This window comes from Vidua macroura, chromosome Z, assembly GCF_024509145.1.
Source record: "Vidua macroura isolate BioBank_ID:100142 chromosome Z, ASM2450914v1, whole genome shotgun sequence".
Taxonomy (NCBI): domain Eukaryota; kingdom Metazoa; phylum Chordata; class Aves; order Passeriformes; family Viduidae; genus Vidua; species Vidua macroura.
Genome location: NC_071611.1, coordinates 76,171,497 through 76,181,745, shown reverse-complemented (window position 1 = coordinate 76,181,745; position 10,249 = coordinate 76,171,497). Strand labels below are relative to the sequence as shown.

At 48.4% G+C, this 10,249-nt stretch overlaps 1 protein-coding gene across 1 annotated transcript; it reads right to left on the bottom strand.

Moving 5' to 3' along the window:
• Positions 1–7,009: 7,009 nt before the first annotated feature.
• LOC128822387 (serine/threonine-protein kinase PAK 1-like) lies at positions 7,010–9,249 on the bottom strand. Its single transcript, XM_054004084.1, has 3 exons — positions 9,120–9,249; positions 7,351–7,488; positions 7,010–7,087 (listed from the first exon to the last, which is right to left on the bottom strand). The coding sequence occupies exons 1-3, from the start codon at positions 9,240–9,242 to the stop codon at positions 7,010–7,012; spliced, it is 339 nt and encodes a 112-aa protein (XP_053860059.1). The 5' UTR covers positions 9,243–9,249.
• Between the last annotated feature and the right edge of the window lie 1,000 nt (positions 9,250–10,249).

Genomic DNA, 10,249 nt, shown 5'->3' with positions numbered 1-10,249 from the left:
GCAGGGCCTGATCCCTGCTGCCAGCTCAGGCTTAGAAAGGAGGCATTTGTTTATTTCAGTACTCGGTGCATAGGGAATCACTTCCCTAACACCTGCACACCCAGCAATCTCACTTACTAGTTTGTATCCATGCAACTAAGACAGAGTCAATACTTTGCTGAAACTCACAGGCTAAACATTACTCCAAATTCTTTGACGTATTTAAATCATTTCTCAGAATTGATTGACAGCAGAGTAGGAGTATCCTGTAGGTCCCTGGTGGTCATTGCCACAGGTTCAGGAGGAGACTGATGCACAAAATAATCTAAGACACAACTGGGCTTGCAAAGCAAATTTATTCCATTAGTTCCAGTGGCAAATAATACATACCAACCCCTGGATTCCCAAAAATCCACTGAGCAGGAGAGGGAGATGGAGCGTGGTGCTTGGTGTGGGGGGGGCAGGTAGGCAGTGCATTTCCAGGACGTCCCCTGGATCAAAAGGGTGTGCATCTCGTCCTTCTCACACCTCCAGCCCAGAACCAGGCCTTATATGTCCTGCGCAGGAGCGGAATTTTCCCAGTTACAGCATCAGCTCACACATGGCCGGCGCGTGAGATGAAGCCGCGGTGGCTCACGATACCGACCCCATGCCAACAACAGCTCCCTTATGCATTGTTCCCCTTTCAAACCTTAACTGCCCACCCATTGACCAATACATTGCTTCTCCTTCAAGGATCATGTTCCCACCTGTAATAAATAAAAAGGTCTTCTTCAAAACGAGCATTGAAGGAGATAAGAATTTGAACTGAGTAGGGAATTTCAAGGTGTGAGAGGAGAAGGAGGGGGGGGCCCGAGGGAACAGCAAGTATCCTGCTTAAGAATTGTGCAGATGCAAGTAGCATAGAAGACTGTGTAACTAATTATATGCAAGTTAACTTTTAGGCCAAGGACAATCTGCAAGGAAGATGAGGAGCCTTCATCCCTACGACCACCAAGGGCAGAAAAAAAAGACCCCCTAGCAACCAATTGCACAGGCGCAGAGTGCATTGAGAGAAAATACGTCAACTGGAAAGAAGAAAAAAAAAATGGACTATAAAAACAAAAAGGGCAAGGGGGGAGGGCACGCCGTGGTAGAGCAGAGACTCTCGGTCCACCCAGCACTGTCTTTTGCTCATTACCACTTGCTTAATAAATTCTTCTGTCGTGGTTTGACATGGAAGTGAATTTTTTCCAGGAAGTTGGGTCAAACCAATCAGTGGTCAGGTTTGGATATTGGCACCTGGAGTGACCACTGAAAGTATGGACACGCCTCTGAGAACACAGGGGGTTAAAAGCAAGAACTCCCAGGGGAACTGTCTCTTTGGTTCCGGTGGTCAGAGAGTGCAGGCTCTCCCCTGCCCAGCCATGGGCTGGGTGGGGGAGGGGAAGCCACGCGGCCTTGTCCAGGTAGGCCGAGGGGCTGAGGGTCTGGAACCGAGCCAGCTCCTGTGGATGGAAGGGTGGAGAGAAGTGGAGATGCCTTTGCCCTCCCCCCCAAGAGGGAAAGTGACAGAGAGCCTGGCGGCACCTGGAAATTTGCCGGCAGAGGAGAAGGAGAAAGGGGGGGGATGATGCCCAGCATGGGAGACGGAACGCTGGACGGAGATATCAGCCGTCCAAGGAGTCTGAACGTTTAACCCTTTCCAGGAAATGGGGGCTTTTTAAAAGTATTACTCCTCCTTGATTTGTAGTGGAAGAGAGATAGTCCGGGACTTGAGATGTTAGAAGAAGAAATATTTAAGTGGGAGGAGATGATGAAGTAGCTTTTGGCTGGACTTTTCTTGTTAGCCATAGACTGAACCAAAATCTCCTGCAATAGAGACTGCATTTTAGGGGGATGCAGTGGTGACCCAGGGAGACCTGTTTCAGCTTCGAACAGCACAAGAATGGCGAGAAATGAAGAAAGCTGAAGAGGGAATGGTGATGCCCTCTGTCTTCGGGAAGAAGATGAGTCCTGTTTTTGGACCCCTCGGCCCCAGGGGAAAATGGGGGGGACTGTAGTCCCAAGATGAGAAGCTGAACTGTTGTATCTTTGGGTCTGTGGCAAAGCATCCTTAAAGGAGCCCTATGAGCAGTCTGTCCATGCACGGTGGTGAGAGCACTGTGACATGGAATGGAGAGTGTCACATTGGCAGATTTTTTTTTTCCGGGCGGTTGCCATGTGTGACAGGGAAACACAGGGGGGCAGCTGTGTTTCCTGGGGGGTCTGTGGTGCAAGAGAGACTTCTCTCTCCCTTGATAGTTTAAGTATAGATTACCTGAAGGGTGGTAATTTGATCAAGAATCCCGGGTGATGTTTCATGGCTGGGTGTTTTTGGAATTGGGAGGAGGAGGGGTGGTTTAAAAGGTCTTCATCCTGGATTTAGTTTATGTGTTTTCTGTATTAGTAGTAGTTTAATAAAGTTTTTTTCTTTGTTATTAAGCTTGGGCCTGCTCTGTTCCTGATAACATCTCACAGCATTTATTTAAGGAAGGTGCATTTTCATGGGGACGCTGGCATTGCGCCAGTGTCCAACCATGACATCTTCTTAATTGATTTATCTATAACTGGCCTCCCTAGTTGAATTTGTCCATAACACCATCCATTAAACAATACACTTTTCTTCATTGTCTTGTCAACCTGCTCAAAAATGGATCAAATATGGCAGGGCCTTGGACACGACTCCAGTTCCTGACTCAGGCGTTTGGGAAATATTCCATTCCTCAAATTCTCCATTGCTGGTCAAGAGCCTCCTAAAAACACTTCCTTCCCTTTGAATGCATTCCAGCTACCTTCTTAGCAGGACCGCTCTCTTTATTCTCAAGGCTAAAACAGCCACTTGCACACTCTCCTTCCCATTCTGGGAATCAAACACAAGTCTTTCATCAATACACCCTGCGACTGCTCTTGCTGAGTGAAGCCACATTGCTGTGTCAATAAAGTAGACGGGACTCAGTTTCTTCGTGCAGGGAAAGCCCACTCTTTATTCACATAACTCATTTTTATACCATTTTCACAGACCTGATGTTCAACTCCAATTGCCTGCTTGTTTTCTTGCCACACAATTCATTGCTGAGAAGGTGTTTTTGTGTGGAAGTGCTAAGACTCTCTCTTTTACTCAGGTGTTTACATTTTTTCCTTTGTGGACTCTCATAGGACAGATTTCTTGTTTATTCCAGATGCAAACTGTAATAACTGCAGTCATTTTTATGATTTTTCACATGGGAAGTTAGCTAGCTGTATGTAGAAAACATAACAGGCCAGCTGGTCATTTTTAGCAGAGCAAAGCCTGATTTTTTTATAAGGCTTTTCTTTGACAATACCCACAACACATTGTGACTTTCTTTCAGAAATTAATGAAGAAAACACAGATTGCCAACTGCAATTATTCTGCTCTCTTCCCAATCAGTTGACTACTCAAGCAAAACCCTCAGGCACGTCCCCAATTCCCTCTCTCCCAGCAGCTCAGAGCTGCGTTGCACAGCGCTTGCAGTGCGCCAGACAGCACAAAGCAGGCTGGCCTGCTGGCGCTGAGTATTCCTGCAAAACACTTTGCATTTCCCACCTTTGCTCTGGCTCAGTGCAGAACTGCAGGACTGCAGGCACTTCCTCCCAGAGCTGTGTGAGGCACCGGCTCCTGCAGACGGGAGCTGACAAGCTGTCACTGCCTCCCGCTGTTACGAACAGGCAAATTCAAAGCCAGAATATGTTAAAAAAATTTGGGCCTGTTTATTAAAATCACAGACAGCTGGGGACGAGGTCCCAGGATAAGCCCAGGACCTCAGCGGCAAGCCAGAAAGTAACAACGTGCAACAGTAACTGTGCACAGGCACAGGGTGTGTCCTTGGCAACAAAGTCCGCGGAAAGACCCGGGGTGGCCAGCACCCGGGGTTGTTAAAGTCTCTGGAGGCTGTCGATTGGTGCGTTCTTGATCCTCTCGTTGATTGGCTCCTTTTCTGGTCCTTGATTGGTTTATAAGATGGTGCATTTCTGGCCAATCATTCCTGAACTTCGAGGCACCATTGGTTGATCTGTTTCTCCAATAGCAGGTTGGACTGATGATGTCGTTCTCCGATGCACCTGGCCTCCCCCCCCCCCCCCCCCTATTGGCAACTGTGCACAAACACTTAACTAATGGTACATATTAAACTTCGTAACTAACAGTAACTCACAACCACTTACTACATTAACAATTTAACAATTCATTACATTGACAATTGGTTACATTAATTAACAATTACCTACAACCCACCCGACACAATTTACCCATCACCACTCCCACCTATTAAAACAAGTTTATTTGTAACACCGCTGGCCTCGGCTCCCCTGGCAGAAGTGCCGTGCCTGAAGGACGCTGCCCTGGGCTCCAGCCTGCCCAGCAGCCCGGCTCCCTCCGCCGGTGCCCAGAGTGCTGCACACACTGCTAAGCTTTCCCAGGAGTCACAGGGCAGCCGGCAGAAGAGTAGGAATGCTCAGCCAGGCCACCGGCCCTCGGCTGCCCTTCCCCTTTCTCTCGCCCGGGGCAGACTCCAGACGGCCAATGCCTCCGGGCTGGGCTGTGCCCAGCAGGGCTCCGCTTCCCCTCGGCAGCAGCCAGCTGCCGCTTGGCCTCTGAGAGCGGAGGATGCACCCGGGGCCAGGAAGAGGCACGCAGGGCCGGGCTGCTGCCTCCTGCAGCTACAAGGGCCTCCTGGCAGCCTGCCTCTGCCGAGGCTCAGGCTGCTCCGGGCTCTGCCGGGGCTCTGCTGCGGCTCCAGCCCCGGCAAGGCCGGGCCCGCTCTCACCTCACAGTCGCTGACAGCTCTGCACCGCAGGAGACCTTTCAGAGCACCCTCTCTGATCTTGCTGCTTTCTCAGCTGAGCAAGGCTCTCCTCCAGCCAAAGACATTGCACTTAGGCATACAAATCCAAGTGGCAAGCGCCCAAGTGCTCTGGAGTCACAGCTGAAGGCCTGCATCTGCACAGGATGTTTTGGCTTCCCCTCTCCCCCTTTGGTTTTTCCTGCAAATGCCATTGCCCTTTCTGCCTCAACTAGAAGTACCACAGCAGGGCAAAAACAGACCAGTGGGCCGTATTCCAAAGGCAGCGTGGTCTGGAGAAGATGAATGAAGAAGAGCTTTCCCCACTTCCACACTGTGCCAAAGACTCCATAAGTGTCACTTTCCACCTTTTGGAAACAACTGACAATTCATAAGAAAATCACGAGGTTATTCACAGAGTGAGGAAGAAGGGAATCTTCAAGGAGAGGTGTGGTTTCAGAAACTTTATTCATTTCCAATCCTATTGTTCCAAGTCCGATAAGAAAATCCTACCCTAACTTTACCCTAACCCTAACCCTAACCCTAACTCTAATCGTAACCCTAAACCTAACCCTAATCATAACCCTAACCCTAACCTTAATCATAATCATAACCCTAACCCTAACCCTAACCCTAACCCTAACCCTAACCCTAACTCTAATCGTAACCCTAAACCTAACCCTAATCATAACCCTAACCCTAACCCTAACCCTAACCCTAACACTAACCCTAATCCTACCCCTAAACCTAACCCTAATCATAACCCTAATCATAACCCTAACCCTAATCATAACCCTAATCATAACCCTAACCCCTAACCCTAACTCTAATCGTAATCCTAAACCTAACCCTAATCATAACGCTAACCCTAACCCTAACCCTAACCCTAACCCTAATCATAACCTTAACCCTAAACCTAACCCTAACCTTAATCATAATCATAACCCTAACCCTAACCCTAACCCTAACCCTAACCCTAACTCTAATCGTAAACCTAAACCTAACCCTAATCATAACCCTAACCCTAACCCTAACCCTAATCATAACCCTAATCATAACCCTAACCCCTAACCCTAACTCTAATCGTAATCCTAAACCTAACCCTAATCATAACCCTAACCCTAACCCTAACCCTAACCCTAACCCTAACCCTAATCACAACCCTAACCTACAATCCTACTCTAAGTCAATGGTAATGGTCCTGATGTGATTATCACATTCTTGTCTCCTTCCTCTTCTTCACTGAAACAATCAGTGGCACCAGGCAGGACGCAGGCTCAGCAAGTGTTACAAATGGATGCTGCCCAAAGAAAAAAAAACAACAAAAACCAATGAACCGTGACTTTCCAAGCTCAGTATTTCAGAGGATTCCTCTGGCTCCTAGAAAGATGCAGAAAGAGGACCAATGGGACCATCTGCACCTCCATCTTTTATGTGCAGGACCTTGCCATCACAGGCAAACCTGGCCCAGAATCCCACTTATCCCTTTATTCTGGTTTCTCCATCTAGCTGGGATTTTTGCCCTGCCAGTGCTCTAGAAATGGTGCTTTCTGTCCCTGGGGTTTCTTCCTTTCAGGAAACTCCAATGAGCCACATAGGTCCCTGTCTTTGAGAGACAGGCACCGTGCTAATTTCCACAGGGAGACAGAGCAGTGTCTACCTTTGCATGCCCTGCCCCTCCTGTGCTGGATGGCACCTTCCTTCCCAGCAGGGCCAGCCGAGTGGCGCTGGCTGCTGCAGTTCCCTCTCTGCCACACAGGCTGGCAGTAAGCCTGGGCCAGTTCCCCTCTGCCTGAGCGTGCCAGGCAGCAGATGGGGCTGGGACAAGTCCCTCTCAGCTGCCCCTGTCTGCGTGCCAGAAACCTCTAAGGGTGGGGTGGGGGGCAGAAACCAGGGCCCCTCAGAGGCTCACAGTGAGCCCCCCACAGCCCCTCCTGCCCACAGCCAAATCTCTCCAGACTGCTCTGCCAGGACTGGCTTCCTTGGGTTCCAGAAACAGCCAGAAAACAGAGCACCTGTCCTCTCAGGAAATGCGGAGAGAGGTGGAGTTATTCAGCTTTGTGAAGAACAGGCCCCAGGGAGACTTTATTGCCACTTTCCAAGACTTCAGAGTGGCTTTGAAGAAAATGGGGGACATCTTTTTTAACATGGCCATTTAACAATAGAATGTGGGCAAATATTTTTAAACAAAATGGGGATCAAGTGTAGGTCTAAGGAAGAACTTGTTTACTCAGAGCATGGTGCAACACCGGCACAGGTTGTCCCAAGAGCTTGTAGGTGCCCCATGCCTGCAGGTATTCCAGGTCAGGTGGGAAAGGGCTCTGAGAAACCGGATCTCTTTGAAGATGTCCCTGCTCATTGCAGGACACTTGGACCAGATGACCTTCACAGGGCCCTGCCAGCCCAGTCTAGGATTCCTCACCGTTTTCATTTGAACAGCACCAAGAGTGGAGGTGAGGAGGAACGGGGGCTCATCTGATGCCTTGGACCTCACTGGAGGAGGAGCCCATCCCTCAGACACTCTTTCACCTGCAGCCCCTTTGCATTTTACCTGCAGGAGCTCCTTGGCTGACCAGCGCTGTGCCTCGTTTGTCTGCAGGCAGCAGCTCAGGAAGTCACGCAGGCAAGGCGAGAATCGGTTGGGCTGCTGCAGCTTTGGTGTCCCTCGTATGTCTATCAGGAGTTGAGGCTGGGGAAAAAGGAAACATAAGGCTCCAGCTGCTTCTTTCCCATCTGTAAGTGCTCTCTCAGATCCCATTGTTTAAGCTCCACTCTGCAGAAACTGCCCTGGAGAGACCCAGAGATGACTTTCCTTTACCAACCAAAAACCCAAACCCCGATGCAGCCACAGCTTTTCCAGCTTTCAGCAGATCTTGCCTTGGCAGCTGATTTCATTGACTGACCTAGTTAGTGGGAACTACATCAGCAAAAGCATGTTTTGCTTCTCTGAGGATTTGCACCAGCCTGACAGGCTATTTGGAAGGGGGAGTTTATTCTATCCATACTATTTCCAAGGATTATTACATGAAAGGAATCTTTGCAGTGCTTGTTGGTCCCTTTAGCACAGCTTCCATGAAACAAAAATCATCAAGTTTTTTTTTTTTTTTCTCCTCTTGAAAAAAATGCAGATGCAGAATCCATCTAAAATAGACAGAAATAACAATGGAAGGAGGCCTGGGAGTCTCCATGAAAATGCCCACCACAATAGTGACAGCTCTGTGCTGGTGGCACTGAAATAGATGGTGACCAAAGAGACTTTGTTACTTTCTTCTTCAACCCAGAGGAAAAATTCCTTCGCTTTTCCCACACCCCCAGAGGTCACAAAGAGGGTTTTATCCTGTCTCTCTGCAGCTGTGCTCAGCCACTGGACATGGTGGGGAGCTGGAGTCCTCACTGTCCTTAGAACTGTGCAAGCCAGGGATGGCCCTGCTCCTGTGGTAAAGGAACACAGCACCGGCGTCAACCGCCCACGTTGGATCCCAGCCCCGGGCACCTGGCTGCAAGCTCATCAACTTGTTAAAGTACCCAGAAATAGCCAAGAGTTTAGTGTACAATTCTAACTGCAGTCAGAGAAAAACACATCCTAAACTTATCCAGGCCACCCACATGCAAGACTGAACAATGTACGGATGATTTGAAAGCCTGAAAGTTTTAAAGACCCACAGGATTGGGAAAAGATGCTACAGTTTGGAGGAAAATTGATGTGCTGTGGTAAATGAAGGGAAAAGCAAGCAGAACTTGCTTGGGCATTGCTTTGGTGGTTTTTCCTCCTTTTTCTTTTTATTCTTTTTCTTTTTCTTTTTTTTCTTTCTTTTTTTCCCTTTTCCTTTTTTTCTTATTTTCTCTTCCTTTTCCTCTTCCTTTCCATTTTTCTCTTACTTTTTCTTTTTTTCTTTTCCCTTTTCTCTTCCTCTTCCTTTTCCATTTTCTTTTTTTCTTTTCTCTTTTTCTCTAAAATTGAAACTAGGAAGATTCAATCTCCATTTTGAAGGATATTTATCACACATCCAACCATTCCACGGAAAAATTCCTTTTCTTCAGAGACAGAGCTCCAACATTGTTCAAAAAGCAAGTGAAAAGTGTCAGGCATGGCTGGAGGCCAAAATGGCAGGTTTCTGAACTGGTTAGGTTTCTGAACTGCCACTTCCCTTCTGATGCAACCAAATCGACAGCAGATGCTGATGTGCTGCAGGGACATTTTCAGAAGGGGACCTTGGTGGAAGTGGTGCCAGCAGATGGCAATGGGATTTTGTCCAATGGCACACTGACCATGGGACAGGTGAGAAAGACAAGCAGGATCAGTGAGTATTTGCACCTTACCGAAACAGGAGTTTCATTCCAGTAAGGAACTTCTCGTTCCACCATTTCGATGCCCATGATTCCAAAAGACCATATGTCCACTTTGGGGCCACATGGTTGACCTGTCACCACTTCAGGCGCCATCCACCCAGAAGTGCCGGCCACTGAGCTCCGTCAACTCTGCTCAGGGGTGAGCTGAACAAAGAGGCCAGAGTCAGCTGTGGAGAAAAAAACAAACCATGAAAGCCAGCTCAAGTTAGGAAATCAAGCAAAAGAATTCCCCACTCTCAGTCTAAGAATGTGCTGTTGAGTCTCCTGGAGAACTGTCCACGCTCTGTTTCCTCAGGGCTTTAGACAAGGAAATATGGAATTAGCCACTTCAAAAAAAAAAGCCTCATTGTTTAGACTACCTCCAGCCTTTTATTTTTCTGAAGCTTTAGATTTGCAGCTCCCTCCCTCTGGAAGGGACACACACAGAGCAACGCCACTCTTGACTCCTTGTTCCTTGTCATACTTCTGTGCATGTTGCAACTGTGCCCACAGTTTGTAGCAGGGTTCCCTGCACTGCCACCAACACCAATTTTGGGAAGCTGGCAGTCACTCAAAGCAGCCCCACAGCCCACGTCCCTGGAATGCTGCACCTGACCAAGAATACACTGACCCAGCTTGACAGAGCCATCGGTTCTGAGAAGGATGTTGCTGCTCTTCACATCTCGGTGGATCACGAGGTTCGAGTGAAGAAAATCCAGGCCTTGCAGGCACTGAGAGAGAAAACAGAAACAGGAGGGCAAAAATTAGTGATGTGATTTCATTACACAAGAAAGGAAAGAGCTCTAAAAGATTGCCTCTGCAGGGGAATGGCGAGTAATGGAGGAACACAGTGCCATTGTGAGGAAGAGCTTGCTGCTCCACCACTTGCAGAGCAGGACCTTTCTAAGGAAAGGCATGTCAGCTTTTGAAAGAGCAACAGCAGCTGCTGTTGTTGTAGACTGTCCCCTGCAAACCAGCCAGCATGGCTGCTGCTGCTGTGGATGTACTTTCTCCATGCAGAGGACAAGTGAGGGGTTTTGCCAAGGAAGAAAAAGTCCCTCCCTTTGGTGTGAAGTGGATCACTTTGGGGTGGGAGGCTGCATGACAAAGGTTTTGTTGCT